At 37.5% G+C, this 22,207-nt stretch overlaps 1 protein-coding gene across 1 annotated transcript in view; it reads right to left on the bottom strand.

Moving 5' to 3' along the window:
• Positions 1–11,856, bottom strand: part of LOC108693898 (protein dachsous) — a 72,467-nt gene extending 60,611 nt beyond the window's left edge. The window contains exons 1-2 of the mRNA XM_018203096.1: positions 11,676–11,856; positions 2,983–3,465 (exon numbers count right to left, since the gene is read on the bottom strand). Coding sequence (XP_018058585.1) covers positions 2,983–3,465; positions 11,676–11,820 — 628 coding nt within the window. The 5' untranslated portion in view covers positions 11,821–11,856. The remainder of the gene's footprint in view (positions 1–2,982; positions 3,466–11,675) is intronic.
• Between the last annotated feature and the right edge of the window lie 10,351 nt (positions 11,857–22,207).

Here is a 22,207-nt window from a genome sequence, read left to right as displayed (position 1 = left end):
TATGTATATATATATATATATATATACACACACACAGGGTGTATAAAAAGTCTCAGATCCCTTAATAAATATTTTGAAAAGTAAGCATTTTTCTCAAAAATATGAAGAATCTGACAGAAATCTTTCGATTGCGATTAAACGCAAATTTCTACAAAAAAGACTTATGAAGAAGAAGATTGCCAAGACGAGAAATTTGTCACGAATATAAAGCTTAATCTACAATGTTTACTTCTTGTCTACAATTTTTTACTTCCTGTTTACTTCTTGTTTTTTATCTTTTATCTTTTTTGCTTTTTGCAATTGTTTTATCGACGACCGTGTTTCTTGTCATTTATATATATTTTTCATTTCTTTCGAGTTCATCAACTTTTATATCAAGAACAAAGAAACAGGAAGCGTACATTTTCTCTAAATTTGAATCAATGAATAATCACTGATATCAGTACCAAGTATGCCACTCAAATCAGAATCAGAATGTGAGACCTCTAACTAATCTTTATGGTGTGATCTAACTAACCTTGTTTTAATACTTAAATTTAATGAATATGATATTGGAAGATTGAAATTAAACATGCAAATTCAATATTTTAGTTGTATAATATTCAAACATTTTTCTTTTTTTAGTTGAACTTCACTGAATTATCAATGCAAAGTATGCCACTTGGTAATTAATGATTATCTACTAATTCAGATTTAAAGAATTGAAAGAGTACATTATAGATTAGGCTAAAATCGCACAGAATCAGAATGTTTTTGACCTTAGATAGCATGGCTTATACATTCATAGACTCTCTCCTTTCCTTGTTTCAAATCATAGTGATAGATACATGATGGAAATAAGTGAGACCATGAACAAGGAGCTCCTCCAAAGAGAAAGAATGATGATGTTAAGAGAAGATGAGAAAACAAAAAAAAAGAAAAGGAAGAGAGACAGAGAGAGAGAGAGAGAGAGAGAGATTTACGTCGTCGCTCAGCCTCGCGCATTGATATGCAACAGACTGCATATACGGGCCACGCCGAGGCAAACAATACGACCACCGGTAAGGCACCATCGTGTAAACTATTCGGCATTCTCGGGCGTATAACGTACCGTGCCGTGCTGTTCGATACCGTGCGGGACAGTTTACACGGCGCATCGGCGTATACGGCGCGGCGAGCGCAGGTCGTGACGCGCCGTATCTTGCATCGGATGTACCACCAGTGTGGAAACACGGATACGTACTTCTTCTCTCTCTCTTTCTCTTTGCCTCCCCCCTCGATCAGCTGCCTTTCTCTCCATCCCACGTCTCGGTGTATCGGCACAGAGCAATCCACCCACCCGTCCGCGACCTTACCGATGCTCAATCCTCCTTCACCTCTATCTCCTCCACCTCATCGTCGTCTACGATCTCAGCCTCCTCCTGCTGCGCGAATCCCATTTCTCTTCTTCTTTCGACGGTCACCTGTTTTGCTCGAACACGGAACCTTTTTCTCCTATCCTTCTAAATTCATTAGATTTCATCTTGCAGTGATATTACGATCTACCATAATTATACGATGACCATATTTTCTTAGAGAAAATAAACCTGAAAATTTTAGGACTTTATTTCTAAATATTTCCAAACTTATTTGTGAAAGAAATCCGCGTATTAATTTCTTGCTAATATACTTGACTCCCAAGTAAAACACAGTCATGATACCAGTCAAAATGACGTCAAATAGTAAATTTGACTATTAAAAGTCACTTTTCAATTAATCACAATTAATTTGATATTATTGAAGCTTTGTTCAGTTTGGGCTGCATAATATTGCATAAAACTAAATTTGTTGATTATTTCCGTAAAAAATAAAAATTCGCTCAGTACATTAGACATAGAATGCCAATTAAAAAAAAAATTGTTAAAATAAAAGAGAAAATTAGAAAGTTTTTAAAAAATAAATAAATTTAAAAAGCTACCTGAAATAAAGGACTGTGCTTTACAATAAAGAATGTATGATCATCATAATTTTATAATAGATCGGAAATCAGGAAGACTTAATAGAAGATTTCATCTCACGGAATTTTTTTTACTTATATTGCCATATCTTTAGTGCTTTCCTTTAAATAGAGAGATTTAAGATTCCTTTAAATAGCATGCGAAAATATATCAGGGCATTTGTTGTAACGCTACCGCTTTGGTAGATTCTCTTTTCTAAATAAAGAGAAGGGAAGACAGAGAGTATCTTCATTCGCGTGATATGCTTTGGCTTTTAGAGTTGCGCATCGTGCCTGAGCATACGTCCACGTGCACACGTAGGCGTTCGTGGAGTCCTCGGCGTTTTACTCGTGACACGACTATGCTAACGCGATAACGCCGCGCGTGGAATACGTTTCCGAGGCATTCGCTGGTCGAGGATTGTACCTCCGTTTTAGAAGACCCGCCAGATTAACTCCGGTATGCAAGTACCCTTACGCAAATGACTCGATATCATGACGCTAGGCGAACATAACTTTTGAGTTTTCCAAGTGCAAGCAATGTAAATACAATGCAAGTGAAAGACAATAAAAATACGTACAACGTATATAGGGAAAGAACACGATTTTGCTAAAGTGTCTACAAATTTAGCTAGATGCGATCTAAAAATAATTTTGTTGGATTATAAAATAATTACATGGGACACTCAAATTGATTGGAATATCAAAAAATTTTTTACAGCATTGCTGTTTTCGTCATGTCTGAGTTTCCCATATAATTATTTTATGATCGAATAAAATTATTTTTTTTTAGATACTTCAGTAATCGTTCTTTTCATGTAATATATGTGAAAATTATCAAAATAATGTCGACATATAAATAAATCGCTGTATTTATAAATGTAAAATTTGCGTGGAGAAACCTTCATTATTCATCGTCGGTCGCAGTATTCTGGACACGTGCTCGACACGTGACGTAACATGATAATGCATTATAAGCACAACGGTCGACCAATGAAAAAGTTTGGCATAAAAGCGAATCAACTTACCAGTTGACGAGGATGACGCTGTCGTGGTGCTGTTCACGCCGCTGACGACGGAATTCTGCGGAATATTTTCCTTGACTGAGACGGTGTAACGTGGTTTCTCACACGTGGCGATTCTATGCTCCGCGGTGGAGACGGTAACCTTGACCTCGGCGTCGATGATACTCTTCAAGCCGGCTGCATCAGTCGCCGTCACATTGATGTGATGCAATGACAATCGCGAAAGTAGACCCGGCCTCGCCACGTGCAGCTCGCCGGTGTTACGATCGATTTGAAAGATTTCGTCTTCATTGCCATTGTTGATGCGATAGGTGACATGACCGAAGACGGAGATATCGAGATCGGTCGCCACCAGCTTCAAAATCGAACTACGTGTCACATCGTCGTTGCGCAGGGTTACGTTATATCGTTGTGGCTTGAAAATCGGCCGATTGTCGTTCACGTCTGTTACCTGAATGCCCACAATCGCTATCGTGCTTAATCCTCCTGCGAACAGAATTCAATTATTAGATATATGTCTTATGGATATAAAATTAATAAAATTAATAGTTACGGAAAGCACTGTTCATAATATATTAAAATTCATAATATTAAATTATACCCAATTTGACTTATTTTTAATGATAAATTTAACTAAAACAATGGAGATAAACAATTCAAAAAATGTATCAATTTGACTCAAATTTAGTTTATTATTTATGAATAATTATGTTGATATAAACGCTGTTTACATTGAAGATAAATAATTTAATCACACTCTTTAAATCAGTGGATAGTCATTACCTAGTGACATACTTGGCACTGATAATAATCAATGAAGTTCAACTAAAAAAGGAAGAATGTTTAAGCATTATATAATTAAAATACTGATATTTGCATGTTAATTTCAATTTTCCAATACTATATTCATTGAATTTATGCATTAAAACAAGATTAGTTAGATCACATAATAAAAATCAGCTAGGGATCATCTTACATTTCATTCACTGATTACCAGTGACATATTTAGCACTGATGTGATTATCCATTGATTCAGATTTAGAAAGCAGAAGTTAGTTGATTAGATGTAGTTTCTTCAATTACATGTTTTGAGAGAGAGAATTAAAATAATTGACACTCGAGAGTTAAAAATAACAAAATGTTATTTAACTTAAGAATTGGAGGTCTAATCTTTTATAATAATTAATAGTGAATTTCTTTTCGTAAAAGTTAGGATAACGAAAAAGAACAATGTTGAATGTTCAACTGTCATCAACGATTTTTCACTACGGATTTGATTTAAACTCTGCAATTAATTATCGGAATCAAGCGGTTGAGCAGCGTTGAATTTGGATACTTGCTAGTGATCGCGAGTGGTCCACGATGTATGCGCAGAAGCGAGAGGTACGTGGCCGAGAGCGCATTATGTTTATTTCATTCCCGGCCGAAATCCTCTTATCGAGCCAAATAATGTCGGGGTATTAGCCGGCGTAGAGAACGAATCTACGGCGCGCCCGAAGCCGGTCGGCATAAATCACGAGCGTCCCGTTCTCGTGGCCTTTTCTCGGATCCAATCAGCCGCTGGAGATTCTCTCGCTCTCTCTCCGTTCATCGTGTTTTCATCTCGTTCTCTCTTTCCGTTCTTCCTTCAACATCCTTTCCCTCGGTCAGTATCCCATCCCTCTCTCTTCGTTTTATTCGGACGCACGTGAGTACGTGTGCGTCGACGTGAGCTCCTTTTAACCCCCGCGCGCGAGGGTAATGCGCCGCTCGTAATAATATTTCAAACGTGAGAAGCTTACAGAGTCCCCCAAATGACTGCGCTCTTTTAGAGTCTTGTGGCCACTGTGGAATAATTGCTCCTGAGACATCGACTGACCTACTCTCTAAAATCTTTGGAGTAGAATCTAACTCTGAAAAGTGAAATTTCACTCTTAAAAATTGACAATTGAGCCACACTTTCTCAATACTGGCTCAATTGTCACTCTTCATTACTCTTTAGAATTATTATATTTCACTTCAAAAATTTTAGAAAATATAAGCTACACGCGATAATGACTATTCCATTGCAGGAGAAGCGATTACGACGTTATTCTCGTATTTCCGCATCTTGCACATAGCTTTCCATGGATAATGATAAACGTGATAAACTTTCATATTTAGTTGTCCCATGATGCAAAATTCAAGCATTAAGCTTGCGAAAGTTACACTTTATCAGCTCTCCGCAATTATAATATCGCTAAACTATATCGTCTCCCATTTCAAATCGGAGATTATCTACAAATTCTATCTCCTTATACGCATTTTCCATGATAGCGCAATGCTGGCGAGCAATGAGAAATCAGGCACGACGGGATATTGCGAGCTCCTGATCGCTTCGGATTTAGGCGATGTGCGACGCAAGTGTTAATATCAAAGACAGTATGTAAAACGGGTAATCCGATGTTTAAACGGTTTACAACCGTAACTCACAATAATGTATGGACTCGGCCGAGCGGAGCTCTCTCCGAGCGCGAGGAGATTTATAGGTGCGAGTGTCATTGGAGTCATGCGTCAAGAGCCGGTCCCCCGATCTCCCGGATCTGTGACGCCACCACAACTTCTTCTCCGATACATAGAAGAACGAAGCTTCTGATCAAAATAAAGAATTTGAAATTTGACAAAATTAATCGTAAATAAAGGGTCAATTACGGGATGTCAATTACAAACCGACACAGGTTAATTGTACGTGAATTACCCGCATATATTATTTAGATAAATACTCTCTAAATCTCTGATCACTGATATCAGTGCCAAGTATGCTATTGGTAATCAGTGAATTAATATGAGATCTCTAACCTAACTAATTTTTATCATGTGATTTAACTAACCTTGTTTTAGTGTTTAAATTTAATGAATATGGTATTGAAAGATTGAAATTAACATGCAAATATCAGTATTTTAGTTATTAATGCTCAAATATTCTCCTTTTTTAGTTGAACTGATTATCAGTGCCACTGAGTAATTAGTGATTATCCACATCAGATTTAGAGAGTAAACATCGAAGTAAATGTTTCAATCCCTTTTAAATCCCTTTATATATTTATCGATTAAAGAGGTGAGATATTTCCAAATAATAAAAAATTAGAGATTATTATTCTAGATCGCAAAAGTAATATAAAAAATTTAGCAACGATTTACCATCTGATCAAAAGTATTTTAATAAAAAGTAATATTTTTTTATGCTCTAATAGAAATACATGAAACTATATTATAAAATAACAATAAAAACTACAATTTTTTATAGAGACTTATATCAAGTTACGTTGCAATGCAAAAATTAGTTGTAAATAAATAAACAAAATATTTATTTGTTTAAATGTTTTGTAATTAATTAGTGAATCAATGCAACTTTGCTAAGTCATTTTGAATGCTTAAAGTTTTTATACAAAAATTAGATTTTTGTTATTGTTATTTTTCAAATTTTGGTGTACAACAATAAAAATAATAACGTAAATAAATTATAAAAATGTGTTTTTTAATAAAAATAATATTAAAAATATTATAAAAAAAAAAATATAATATTATAAATAAACCTTTCATACAGATATAATAGATACCTCTTTAAATTTCTGATCGACTTATGAAACATCGAGGCATCGAAAAGAATTAATCTTCAGTCTATTGTGGATACAGTCCATTCATGAAGCTTATCGAAAAAGTTCCCAACGACAATTCTTAATTGTCAGGCACGAACGTTTCCCACAGATCAAATGACGCACTTTATAGCATTTTTTCCCTTTCTTCTTCTTTCTTTAGGAGGTAAAAAAATTGATTACGCGCTCTCGCGTTCGATACGGAAGACAGAGAATGCACCCAGGTACGAACGGATACAGACTTCCTGGGGTAGTTCAACGGCATTTTAATGCACGTTGCCTGATATTTTCGTGCCCGCTGCAGTCCGGCCCTTTTAATTTCACGCGGTCGATCGCCGGGATGAGTTCTTTTCGGGATTCATGCAGCGGGGGATACGAAGGGCCTCCGAGAGATTTATGCGGCCGGTAGGTGCGGCGGTGCTCAACCTTATACTGCGAAATTACGCCACGCGAGGAAATGAGTTCCACGCATTACGGAAACGCAACCGTAAATATTAGCATCCCGCAGGTTTAATTAGAATCATTTTTTTTTTTTAGTATCCCCAATTTCTTTTTTCATATAAGAACAATCTTGATAAAAGAGGTTGAGAAATGATTTTCCCTTAAATCGTATGCATCATGTGGTAGATATACCTTCGCGTAAAACCGTAATGCGTTTCTTTCGCTCTTACGAAAGTACATCCTTACGGTTGACGAGGTACCATTAATATACCGTGAGCAAACGCACGCGCACACTAATTCCGGGATATGCTACAAAGTGCGAACTGAAAGGTCGCACCAGTGACATATCCAAGATTATGCACAGTAACACGGCGGGAGTCGAAAGGGTGAAATAAATAAGCGCAAGAACGGCGCGGACAATGACAGTCGGTGGAAGTTAAACCCTCCGAAGATTTATGACGCCGGTGCCAATAAAGTCACCTCCCAGCGTAGCTCCGAAACGTACGTTCCTTTACCATATCTATATACTGCGTTATCGAGATTTCGAAAAAAGGAAAAGCTCTAATTCTATATTCAAAGATATTGGATCTTAACTTAAATATTTCTGTACAAATTTATATCTGATTCTGCAAACCATGAGTTGAAACCTTTTTCTTGAAACGTACAATAAATTGAACAGAATCAAAGTAATAATATCACTTATCTTTCACTTAGTTGCTTTCCATTTTCACACAAGTGATTCTAAGTTTATGTTATGTATTTTTTAATAACATCACTACACGGAGAGAATTTTTTCTTAGAATTTACCTTGAAAATATGCCGTGGGACAACATTATATTTCAAAGAATTTTAATAATGTAAATCTCTCTCATTAATAAAATTACTATAAAGTATAAAATAAGTTTGATCAATTTTTGAAGTGCATGATAAAAATCTTTAAAATATTGTATTGTACACAATTACCATATTTTTAGAGTAATTTTAAAATTTTAAAAGAAAATTCTCTCCATGTACTTGCTTTGATGACAAAATTACCGCGTAACGATACAGATTTATAATCTCACTTTTAATGAGTTAACAAGACTTAGTTGTGTAGATTGTAGGCAAAAACTAAGTTGAATCTCACTTATCAGAATGAAAAAGAACGCATATTCACTAACTAAGTTATGACGTCATAAATAAGAATTATCTAAGTTTTTATGTAAATGGAAAGAAACTATTAAATTGATAAGTAATTTGATAATTTTTATGCTAATAAGCATAAAATATTTTTATAAGAATATTAATAATCTGAGAAGGAAAAGGCTTGGATACTTTTCCAACACGATAATATGAATCGCAAATGAGCGATAAGATCGATTGGATGGAGGAATATTCTCATCACAACAGAAAAACTATACGAAAGACTTCGCTGAGAGATTAACGTGGAAATTACATTTGTAAGATATCGCTCGCATATCGATGCCGAGTGGAGATTCCACAGCTTCAAAGGCCGTGTGCTGATAGAAAATCCAGTTCGGATGTACGTGCCGGATGATATCGCTATAATCACAACGCATAGCAAATGCGTTGAGAGAACATTTTTAAAACACGATTATGATTATATATTTACAATATTATTTCCTCTATAATTTTATAGCAACAAGATTAAATCGACTGAAATAGTACTCACTCGTTCTCGGATTTAAATCGCAAGAAAATGGAAAATTTTTATCTATTAATCTTTTAATCTAGCTGACAACAACAATTAGCAGAATATAGTTCTAAATTTATTATTCATCCAAGTGATTATCCAGCAGATCTTGAAAGATCTTGAGTCTAGGATTGATCCCGCATCCGCTTTTGCAGTCGAGCAAAATAACTCACACGAGAAAATCCGTATACAAGCAAGATGCCTTTCACAGATCTCCGCCTCGATGCTGAGCGCGCAGGTAATAATTATCGCCGTGAACGCGCACGGCGTTAGCCACCGCTATTAGCGCGATAAAACCTCTATGGTTTAGTTATCGTTCGCGTTTCCCGCCGATAAACATCGACGACGATATACGGCACTTCTTTGCACCTCCTAGCAGCAGCGAAACTACCGCAACGTAGAAGACTTCTCGTTGTCATCGTCATCGTCGTCGTCGTCATCGTCGTCATCGTCGTCATCAGAACGACCGTCAACAGGTGGTATAAATCATGTGCACCTGGCCCGCGTGGTCACGATGGCTCGCGATTCGCTTTACTGCCGTTGTACCAAAATGATTTTCTCCGCGCGAATTACTGGCGGGCAATAAGAATTAATCGCCGGGATAAAAATAAGAAGCGATGAGGAGGATTAATGAGTCTCAGGCTGCGCGGCGGCATGAGGAAGCGCGTGAGGACGTGCGAATTGCCGGAAGGTATTTGTAATCATTTCCGCGCCGGAGTCTTTGGCTGAGATGTAATATACCCAAGTGCGCACGATTGTACACATACACTTCGTGGGGAGATGAGATTTATTTATTATCACACGAACTGTCACTTCCGTTCTGCGGCGGAATAGTCTATAGAAATGTTTTCTTCCTTCCTTTAATTTCCTGATATACTTTAGTTCTGTTATACAGTTGGAAAATTTGTGTTAAATTTAACACATTTCACATTCTCAAATGGTCCACTCAAGTCTTTGTGAATTTAACATGAATGTATTAGAAAATAACATAAATATTATGTAAAAATTTAACAAATAATAATTTAAAAAATATAAGACTGATATAATCTGTAAGTAATCCTATATTTCTTCATTAAAATTAATATTTGTTAAATTAATACATTTTATTCATTTTTATATTATTTGTTAGAAATTGTGTTTTAACTCAAAGAAATGTCGGATATCAATTCAACAGAATATTCAAATAAAATCATGTTAAATTAACATTCAAATATACTAGAAATTCGATATACAATTTATAAAAAAATTTTAACAAGAACTTGAGTGAACTATTTCTAACATAAACAAAATATTTTTTTACTATGCAGGAGTTCAAGATTGAAAATTAAATTCTGCGCGCAGTTTGTAGGATTGATTATGATTTACACTGAATTATTGAAGCTATAGATCCAGTTTGATCGTTTAAGACCTTTATTTTCTAATAGTTGTATTCACATTATAATCTTAAATGGTACTTTGTTTAATATCGTTTCCTTCTGTTTTTCGGTTTCTTACTGAGATAATCATCGCATTGTGTTTGCATCATTCGTCAGCAGATGGTATAAATCACATCATGCTGGTGCTCATCAGTAATGCGATCTACAGCGATGGTATTCACAGTCGCTCCTGTATATCGTCATATCCGGCCGATTCTATTGTCCGTCGGATAGTGTCGCCATGCTACTGTTGCACGGTAAACAATCGTATATCGATAACGAGCGACAATTACGCAAGAATGTATTCATTCCTGTTTGCAAAACGGCATAACGCCGACAATAGCAATGGCATATTCGATTTTTTTCATTTCTTAACCACCGGTTAACATTTTCCTTCTTGGATGCTATTCCACCATCTTCTCGCCCTCTTCTCCTTAGAGTCGCCAGATTGGTAAATGCAATAGCCGTTGGTCGCACGGTAGCCTTACGATGGATCAATGGACCTTCAGTCGTTGTCCTTTCCCATAAGGCGACCGCGAGCCGCCGCGTTGAAAATGGCCAGGGAGCCTACTGTCGACATAAATCATATACCCTATTACAGAGCTACTAGATCTCGACGGGCCGATAGCCGGTTGGTTTTCTCCTCTTCGCACCACGTCGCCGCTTTGTTTCTCTTCCCGTTTTCTGAGCCGCGAGTTTCTGCGCGTGTGTCTCCATATGTTGCCGTTTCCACTTGTTTCTACTTGTCTCTACCCTTATCAACGCTCGTGCGCATACACAAGGCTTGCGCGCGAATAACGGAGCCAGGTATTGTCCCTACGTCGTCAGAACGAGAGATCTCGATGGCGTGAGAGATCTTTCGCGATCGAGCCGAATTATCGCAACGGTTGTGATCGTCTCGAATTACAATGGCTAAGGTTGTTAAGCGTTTAGATACAAGTTCCGAAGGTAAAACTTCACGATTGCGATTACATAATGTCAAACAAAGAGATCGGTATCTGCAGATATTTTGTTCCTTTAAGAAAAATATTTTGAGCTATCAACTCTAAAAATAAATCATTAACGTTATTTAAGTTATATAAATGAAAAAAAAAGGTAATCAAATCAAATAATATTAATCATTAAATAGGAGTAAGCACAAAATTTTAAGTATAGTTTTCTTTAAAATCTTGTTCTGGGAAAAGAAAATAAAAAGAATGCTCAAAATTCATTACTTTTACATTCCTCTATCTCTAATATAAGTAATGTAAATTAATTACTACATATGTTAATAGAAAGTATAATTATAAAATTAAAATTCTTTCTGAGCATACCACCTGTCAACTTACATATCTTTAAATCATTTAAAAATTAATGATCCTATCTAAGACAGTTGATAGATCAAAATATTTTCTTTAAAGAAACATCTGCAAATACTGATTTCTTAGTTCGACATTAAGCAGTTGTGGCTATTTATTTATTAAAATCACATGCAAGTCCTTTTTTAAGATATATGATTTAATAATCGGATTCTAGAAAGAAAATAACACAAACCTCTATCAGTGGCAATGACAGGCAGCTCCAGATAAGGTACTGTTTCTCTGTCTAGCGGCGACCGGATACAAATATCTCCCGTATCACTGCGCACCAGGAGCTGTTCGTTCTCCACTCGACCGCCAGCCAGAGTATAATTGACCATTGCGTTTACACCGCAATCGGGATCGGTGGCTTGCACCTGCAACAAAGATAAATCAAGATTAACACCGAAATAAAACAGAGAATTCGACATATGTGAATCGAGACTCACATGTACATTTTCATACGAATGTCTGTACCGTGTATCTGTAATACAACTTGGTTTTAAAAGTTTAATAGACTTATTACTTCGCTCGCAATCTTTTACTCCCTTCATTCTTCATTCTGGCAATAAAGATATAGACATATTTTGATTGACAAATATAATAATAATGAGAAATAATCAAAAGTTTCGTAAAATCGTTAAAAAGATAAAAGTTTTCAGAAAACCAAATAATACAATTTAATATTAACGAATAATCATCTGATAGGGAGAAAAAAAAAACGAAATCGAGTGTATGACGAGAAAGCGTCAAGCTCGTTTGTAGTCTTCTTTGAAGATCGTTTCCGCGATTAATGGCTCCCCGTTGAAATTTATCGATCCCATTTGTTCGTTCCGCGAATCTTTTTTTCGCGCCAACAAAACGACACGCGGATGACGAAGGGCACAACGTCGTCGCGCCTCCCCGAAGGCGGAATCTACCCGGGCGAAGCACTTTGTTTAATTTCGCCCGACGTTCCTGAAACGGGATACTCGCGGATCGCCAGGGAGGTGGTCCATTCGTAATCTGGGCCCAGTAACTAATTTGCGAGCGAGCCTTCTTTTCCCTGCCCTCTCGGAGGAGGACCCGAAGACGTTACCGCGACGAACGAACGGACGGACAGACGGACGAACGGACGAACGGATGGACAGACAGACGTGGGGGCGGTGATGGACGCCTCTGTGCTTCCAGCGTGTGTGATTTATGCGACGATTCATCGCCACCTATCCCACCCCACGATGTAATACAAGTTACGAGATTCCCGTACGGTCGTTAACGAAAATGCCTCCCCATTTTTTCCCCGCCTCGCAAACGCATCGTTGGCAGATTGTTCTCTCGGAGAATAAGTCAGACTGTCTTTTATTTAAAAAATCTTCATCTCTCCTGGTTTTTGTGAGAAAAACAGCATGAGAAAAAAATGACAAGGCTTGAATTATACATTCACATATTCATTTTTTCACATATTCATTTTTTTATATAATTCTTTTTCTCCATTTTATGCATCAAACATTAAATTCTTTGGTGTTCGATTTGGTGTATGATAGATACATTCGCATTGAATAAATTCTCATCTCAACATAAATGCTCCAATAATAAAACTTCTTTTTCGAATTATAATTTAAATGAAACTTTCCTTCGAACGTTGTGATATACTGCTTGATGATTTATCATGCGTCTCAAGTACAACACGTAACGCAAGTTATCTTGGACACAAGGTGAGCGATTTCTAATTTTTAGAGTATCATAATTCCAATAGATTACGATCGATCGAGTCGCTCAGGTAATTGCTGCTACGGCAATCGGTCGTACGTGGATTAAGTCGACGGGGAGATAAAGAGAAAAGTAACTTGTAAATTCATACTGGCACCAGACATAATTTGCGGAGCATAGTGGTAGTCGTCTCGTGGGCCAGTTGTCGGGCACACGACGTAGAAGAAACCGAGACGCGAATCTCGATCGGTAATGAACCCCTTAACCCAGACAGAGTTGCCTTAATGACAGTTTAAAGTTTCTTCTCGCGCATCTGAAGTATTGCGCTGGCCATCTAGTCATGATCTGAGTTCTCGGGAGGGAACCGTTCCGCCCATGTTAAACAGGAACGTGGAATCACAGGCTCGCAATCGCGAACCAATGATCGATTACTTCGTTACCACGCGCAGTCTATTTGTCGCAATAAAGACAGTCGGATCTTGTGAAACTATAACGAGGATGGTTAATGCGAATCATTGTTCGTGTTTACCTCACGTTTATACGGCGTTTTACTAATTTTTACAAAATAACAGCTAGAATATGAAGTAAGCACATTAAAAAATTTTTGATCTTTTTGGTATTAAAAATGCTTTTTTTTTTATTTATAGGAGAGGTTTGTTCGCGTCGCATGCTTCAACATGTTATAATATGCTCCTATCATAGCTCTTATTCATTCCAATGCGCTTGATAGAGTGAGTAGGAGCTGTGGTAGGAGCATGTTGGAGCTTGCGACGCGAAAAAACTTTAGGAGTATGAAAAATAATATTGGAACTATCGATTTTTAAAAATTAATACATAAAACATCGTGCTAACTTTACAAATATAGCGAACGCATCCTTTACTTACGGAGTTAAAATCTTTCTCTCCGCATTTTTTTTTTTTAAATTAATTGTAAGTCTGATGACGGTTCGGTAAGGCAAGAACATGCGGGAAGAAATTAAATTTGCTATCTGCCATAATATTCCACTTGGAAACAATGTACGAGAATCGTGAGAATTGTAGGGAGGGCGCGTCGAAAGAACAAGAGTGCAATCTTAAGCTACAATTAAGAAGGTCAAGGCGATTCGCGTGGAGAAAATATTCCTTTCTACGTAGGCGGATCGCCAACGAATCGCATAGGGCAGACTAGAGTAAGGCTTCTGAAAGCCGATAAATCGGCGCGTATATTCGTCGGCATTTGTCATTATTCCGCCCAATCTGACGAACGGGTATAATGAGTAGCAACGAAATTATAGCGCGAATGCATTATGTTACATTAAAATATATACACGTCGTGCGTTACATTAGTCGGTGCATAACACGTGTATTTTATCGTATTTATGGTCGATAGCGTGGGGGAAATATGGCGATAGGGAATATATATGTGAGTACCATAAAATATTACGACTCGTCCCATAATATGCACCATACGTTAATAAACTGACGTTATTAATATCCTTAAAGCACCTTTTAGTCGATTTAAATCCGCTGTCCTGAGAATGCACGTGTGAGAATTACCATAATAGAACCCTAATTTGCAACAACATCCCCTGGCGCGAGTGCGCGCGTCCATCGTGATTTTTCCAGGAGACGAATAATCTATTCGACGTATTAACAGAAGGACTATGAAAGGAAGAGACCAGAGAAGGTGTGGAAAGCGACAAGAAAGAGAGAAATGGAAAGAAAGAGTCAACGAACCAGAGCGTTATGGGGCCCAACATAAGTGGAGGCAGGACAGAGGATAATAAAGCAAGAGTCCACGAAGAATGATTTAGTGGCAAGCGGTCGAATAACTTTCCCGCCAACACTGTTGCTACCTCGAAGCGGCGATGAGTTCTTCGTGGCTCGTGCAGCAAACGTACTGAGCGCGTCGCCGCTTCTCGGAAAGAAGAACGAAAACGAAAGGACTAGTGCTCAAAAGAAGGGAAATTTGTTGGCTCAAATTTGTTGTACAGAACCTCCTCTTGAGCAGCAAAGAGAATTATGAATCCTAACACATTTCCACTTCTTTCTTCTTTTGACAAGAGAGAAAATCAGCACGGAAAGAAAATGGAAACTAAAGATCCTCTAGATCCACCCAAATAGTCATCCTAATGAATTACTGTCAAGCAATATTGATGTTGATCTTACAGTAGATTTAGGATTCACTTCAGAGCTAATTTCTTCACGTGATAGTATAAGGAAGATTTTTACTGAAATATCTAAAAAAATTAACTAGTAAATATAGATCTGAAAATAATTTTGGTGGACCATACAAATATTGTAGAGCGCTGAAACTGATTACTAAAACGTCAAAGCTTTTTTGTCGCATTGCTCATCATGCTTGAGATTCCTACAAAATTATTTCGATGGCCCAACAAAATTATTTTCAGATTTGTAACTAACTAAATTTTTAGATATTCAGCAAAATCATTCTTTCCGTGATTTCGATATAATTGCAATTCTTGGCTACATTTACTCTTCGCTATAGTCTTCTCTCTCTTTGCTAACCTTTAACATTACACCATCCCTACTTTGTAATCTTTTCACTCGCCGAATTGATTTATGAAGGAGATTATTATGTCTTATTTATGATTATGATTTATTTATAGAGAAATGATGATGTCTATTGGATTTGGCATTTTTAATTGTGAACTGAGATACACATATTTCATACAGTTCTCATACATGATTTTGAATTTTGAAAAGGATTTCCGTGTTCTTTATTTGGAGGAAGAGCAGAAGAAAGGAGCAACAATATACATGCGTGCACAGAATCGCAAAGTACATTAAATCGCGAGCAGTTTTACCTGCTATTCTGATACCTCAGAATATGCCGCGTGATGCATTGTTCCGCTCGTTTTGTTGTGGCCCGACCTTGCGAGAAATATTGATTTCAATCGGTGTATATGCGGAATACAATCCGATGCGAATTCCCTTCGGTAAGATAGACCGGTACCGAAGCTACGAGATCGTAAACGCTTTGTTCGCTCCGAGAGGAAATCCTCCTAGATTCCCAAGCAGCTGATCGAAATAATGCCTTTGTGCGTCACGCTCAGATGCGTTACATAACAAATGTTACATTGTACAAGAAATTTTTTCACGTTCAAAAATTTAATTGATTTCTTCATTCTAATTTCATGAAATCTAGAAAGTTAAAGAATCAAACAAAATTGCGCGGTACAAGTTAAAGATAGTCAGTGTTAGCAAAACCAGCAATAAATCAAGATTTAAACTCACTACGTATCGTATCGCTTACAATGCACAACATCGCTTCCAATATTCAACAAAGCTAAGGAGAATCGTTCGCCGTACGCCGTATGTAACGCATTTTACAATCGTTTAAAATGGCTTTAAATCTTCCTGCGGTCGCAAGTACAAGCGTGTAATATAAATAATCTGAATGTCCGTTCGCGATCAGATAATCGTATTAAAGTGCGCATACAACGCAACAGTGGTAGGCCCCTCATCGCCCTCCATCCCTTACCCATCAAACCCTCTCTCTCTGTTCCTTCTTCTCGTCACCCATCCCCAAAGAAATAGAGAAAGAGAAAGAAGTAAAGAGGTGAAAGAGACGATTGGAAATCATCCCCGTCGTCGTGGTGGTCAGAAGTATCTTGCTCGTTGCTATCTCGTATACGTTCGCCAGGGGGACCGCAAAGAGAAACAGACACAAGTCTCATTCTCGCTATATACATGGTGTGTACTACTACAGGGAGAAGAGAGATGGTGAGAGACAGAAAAGGCAGAGAAGAGAATTGCTTGCATACGAGCGGTGGCTGTCTACACCGGTTATAAAATACGGTGCCTCGGAAGGCTCTCAGCATGCTTGCGCCTCTGCCTTTAAGGATGGCGCGCGAACCTTCCCCATGTAGTACCCCTCTACGTTCTTCGCTTTTCTCCCTTTCCCTTCCCCCAACGACTTCTCAGGCCGCGTTCAGATCAAAGTAGCGAATTTATTTACTTAATTGTTACAGCCACGTAGTAGCAGGTGTCGGCATTGGCTCTCAGGAGCATACCGATGATCGTAATCAAGCCGGTACTTCGTCTCCATTTTTATCCGTCGAAGGATACATTACGCTGTAACGGATTCGAACGATAAATCTCACCTTCAGAGGCTAATTCTCTTCTTAGAGCGCGTTAGAAATCATACTTTTTTAACGATATTTTTATTTCAATTAAATTTTCACTTCGGAATCGTGCCGTCTGATTGTGAGAACATCTCCTGTACGCTTGATTTCTTCGTTATCATCTTCGACATGATGCCGTTATTCGCATCACCGTTGCTTCCAGTGTCCCATTCGATCGTCGGGACCAATACACGTCAGTGATACGGCACCAGTCACCAACGAAGTGATAGCTGCCGCCATCGCCGTCGTGGTGCAACAAGTACAAATTGTCCGGCTGCAAAAGTTATTGCTGTAAATCGCAGATGATTCGACGCGATGCATTTGGTATGCGGGTTTTCGAGCGGCGCAATGATGACGTAACGTCTTGTGATCATGAAGGATGATCTGAAGGAAGAATCACAAAAAATATTGAATTTTTGGAATGCTCATAATATCTTAAAATATCTAATAGCCGGAGCACAATTACGGAAATTGATCAAACTCTTAATGGCCGATATTCATAGTCAGTTTTTGCACTCTAAATTCTTAGGAGTAGAACCTTACTTTAAAGAATGAAAATTGAACCAATCTTGAAAAAGAGTAGCAATTTTTTATCTTTAAGAGGGAGATTCCATTTGAGAATTCACTCTAAAAGTTTTAGATCGGTATTCATATAAAGTAAAAAAAATTTGTGTATTTGTGTTGGAAATGGTCCACTCACGTTCTTGTTAACAGTTTATGTTGAATTTTGTAATATATTTAAGTGTTAATGTAACATAATGTGTTTTAAAACGTAAATTCAAAGACAAATGAATAAAATCCGTGTTAATTTAACATATTCTAAATGTTAATTTTCTGACAAAAAGTATGCTTTCACGGTTAGTTTACAAACTATGTCGATGTTCTTTCTTTGTATTTATTCTCTTACATATTTAATATTTGCGTTACCTTCTAATATATTCATCTTGTGTAAAATTAACTAAAAAATTTGAGTGGACCATTTAGGACTAAAGGGACATTTGGGATTAAAGTATGCTGGAGTAGTCCCTGCATCAATCTATGTACGATTCTTTTTGTCGCACACATTGTAATGCCCAAAGAAACATGCGATTTAAGTTAAATTCAACACATTTTTTCCAACTGAGTCTATTCTTATTTTATGACTTTCTTAACGTATGTCTCAAGGTGCTACAGCTCTGTGAGTGGTATTTATAAGAGTTTATATTTAGGACTGTCTTAAAATGTCATGAATCAATCAGAGAGGCATTAGCATCTTAAAACATTACTTAAAACGATTATGAATACTGGCCTATGACGGAAACATATTTGTCGGTCGAAATAAAGTATGCTGGAGTAGTCCCTGCATCAATCTATGTACGATTCTTTTTGTCGCACACATTGTAATGCCCAAAGAAACATGCAAGTAATAAACGTTCCGTTGAATGAATTACCCTCACCGGGATTCGCATTCGATGAAGAAACGACCTCGAAGTAATGTGGAGTCGCTCACGCTAAGAAATTTTTCAACTGCAAAATGAGCTTTCTTCTTGACCTTCATTATGGGGATATAGATTGTTTATTGGCGACACGCAAGTCGTAAGGATTCGTGAGTCATGCAAGTAATGTAGTTTTTTGACTAATAAAGACATTCATGTTTTTACTTGGAGAGAATCTCCTAGAAAATTCTATGTAATAATCATTTCCAGATCCGCTTTAAAGTTTAAAGAAGATGTCATTTTGCCAGTAATTGTGCCATATCACGTCAGACTATTTATTGGCGAGTCACAAATCATGAGACATAGGTAACCTATTTGACTAACGAAGATACTTGTATTTTCACTGGAGGTCAAATTTTTTTAGAAAATTCTATGAAATAATAATTTCCAGATCCGCTTTAAAGAAGCCATTTTATCGATAATTATCTAACTGTATCATGGATATTAAATTGGCTATAAAAAGAAGATACATCTGCGTTCTTATTTAAGAGCGAATCTTCTAGAAAATTTTATGAAATAATCATTTCCAGATCCACTTTAAAGAAGATGATATTTTATCGATCATTGTAGTTATCGATAAGTGTAGTTGTATCACGGATAATTGATTATAAAAAAACAAAATAAAAGAGCTTCTTGAACTAAACTCTTTATCACTACAATTTAATTGGGAAAAGGCTCATATAAACCTTATTTATGTTCCAAAATCTGTATACAGATTTCTCTGGACGCACTGCACGCCATGAGCGTTTTGCGTGCGCGTGGCAATTATTATAGGAAGTTATGAAGTTCCCGTCGCGATGCATTGCGCGATACCCATGAAGAGTCTATTAACGGGCAATAATCGATCTTCCAAGTAATTGCTGGACCGGTTCGCCGACGTCCGCGATCGTATTGTGTGCCTAAGCGCGATTCATTTCGGTCTTTTCTCTCGCCGACCGTGCTCGATATCTAATCGTTCCCGTTCGTTTGCCCGCCACGTAGCTTCGCGGATCTACAAAACGATTCATTAACAGAGTACGATAAATTACTGCTGCACAATTGTGAGAACTGTATCCAGTTCGTACATATATCTTTTCTTACATTGAGGAAAAATGTATTAAATTTTAAATATATTTATTTGAGTAATACTAACTTAACATTTCCGATAAATAAATAGTAACTAAATAAAAAAATGATAGTTAAATTAAATTAAAGGTTCTTGTACCAATTAAATATGTTGACATTTTAATTAAATATCCTAGCTAGTATTATTCAAACAAAAAATGTTCATTAAAATCTAGCACATTTTTCCTTCAGTGTAGCTAAAGTTGCAAAAGTTTAACTATACTTTCAATCAATACATTGCGTTCGCAAGTATATGAGGAATCCAAAACCACGTCAATCAAACGCAATCTCAAGAAGGTAAGATTGCGCTTAATCGTTTTGAAACGATCCACGCCGACGCGGTCGTTATTGAACGCGCTACGCTTCTATACATGATAGAAGCGAGTCTGTTGGACCGTAATGGACCTCCGGCGGAACATTAGTCAGACGATCTTTCGGCATTCTGCACGCGTCAGTATTTTCCGGCGCCGCGCTTGGTAGGAACACCCTGTGTTCTGCGCGATCGGCCGCACGGCTATATGGCGCCTTGATTAATGCAAGCGATTCACGGAGCTAATGGCATCGTACTCGCAGCATTTCCTTCCGTAGAAAAAAAAAAATTCCTTAATATTGTATGAAATTCCCGTGCATTAAGCTTACCGAGCGGCTCTCGCATTCCCTGGGGTCAATGATGCCCCGCGTCCACCCGTTCGCGGTATTTACCGCATGTACCTTCTACTATATCGCGATCTCGCGGGGTCTGGCTTACGACGCAGCGATATTTCATACGATTATCCTTCATATCGTTGGGTTACTAAATCATTCTCGGCAGGGCGGCCACGGTATCCCTATCCCTTCGTCGTGCGGCACTCACTGTAATCGCTCACGGTGATTTCGTAAAACTCGCGATGAACTGGAACGGTTTCCCGAGCATATAAGTGTCCTCGATGCCGAAATAGTCCTCCGACGAAGAAATTCATCGCGTCAAATAACATTCCGCATGCCATCGACCTTCGTGACCAGCCTTCACGCTTGACTCCTACCGTGGAGAATTAGAAAATCATCGAGCATACAAGATCACCGAGTAAATTAATCTCACGCGCGACATACCTCTGCGGCCTACTACGCACGTCAACCAATTCGTCTTGCCTCTGCAATTACTCGTAACGAATCAGACTTTCGCGATATGTCCAAAATCTGACCACCGAATTCGCCGACGACTATTTTTGTAATTGCGATCCTCTTGATCAGAAATGGTTTTTTTTAACTCGTGTTTCCAAATCTTTGTGCCACTCTTCATATCATCGAGCGATAGTAGAGTTTTTTTATCTTAAAACTCTAGATATATCAGAGTAATGCAATTCTTTTATCTGAGCTGAATTCTTTTATCTGAGCTTTTATCTGATGTGATAACTTTTCTGTTGGCTATGTCGGCCATTATTTTTGACCTGATAGTTTTATCGTCCAATCAAATAAATAATAAGTAAATTTAGTAAATAAGCCAATAAATAAATAAGTTTTATTTTTTAATATGATATGATTATTAGATCAAACATGATGGACCTACTTTAGTATATTTGGAGATCTCTCGTATCCTAAAGCCCCTATACAAGACTAGTTATCATTCACGCGTATTGACTTTGTAATAACATGACGGAATCAATTAGAGAACGGAGAATGTTTGGTTGAATTAACTGGAATTCTACTAACTGGAAAATGAACGTTTCAAAATTCTAATTAAATCTAGTAGATTTCTACCAGAATTCTAGTTGAAATAATCAACATTCAGAATTTCTTGATTAAATCTACTAGAATTCTAGTGGCTTTAACCAAATGTAGTAGACTTCAGAGTTCAGAGTTCTGAACTCTGAATTGTTCATTTCTCCCCAGAATTCCAGTTAATTCAACTAAACATTTTTTTCGTTAGCTAAAGTACTATTATTACCTGCTATTACTATTACTATCATTCGATACTATATAAGTATAAGCATGATAGACGTTTTATTATAAAACTCAGTGGCCAACTTTAATTGTATACGGACCCTATCGTATCCTGATTCCCAGCTTCCCCCTTGTCATTCATGCTTTTCGTTGTACGTGCAATGTTGCGGCCTTTCTGTTTTTTGTATACGCTCGACAAATAGAGCTGTTCATCGAGTGAGCCAGGAAGCCATCCTCGGTATTCCCGGCTCGCTACCTCACTGACGGACTGACAGTCGTTGTCCAACATTGCCGCGGGAATCCTCTACTCTTCCTTCCTGTCGTCGGAATTCTCATCCCTCTTTCACCTCCGTCATTTGTTGTCCTTGACGTTATCATAAATATCGCAAAAACTGCATATTTCGAGAAAAGAT

The sequence above is a fragment of the Atta colombica genome, unplaced genomic scaffold, assembly GCF_001594045.1.
Source record: "Atta colombica isolate Treedump-2 unplaced genomic scaffold, Acol1.0 scaffold110, whole genome shotgun sequence".
In the NCBI taxonomy this organism is placed as follows: Eukaryota; Metazoa; Arthropoda; class Insecta; order Hymenoptera; family Formicidae; genus Atta; species Atta colombica.
Note: the sequence above shows the minus strand (reverse complement) of the source record. Positions and strands in the feature narration are given on the sequence as shown.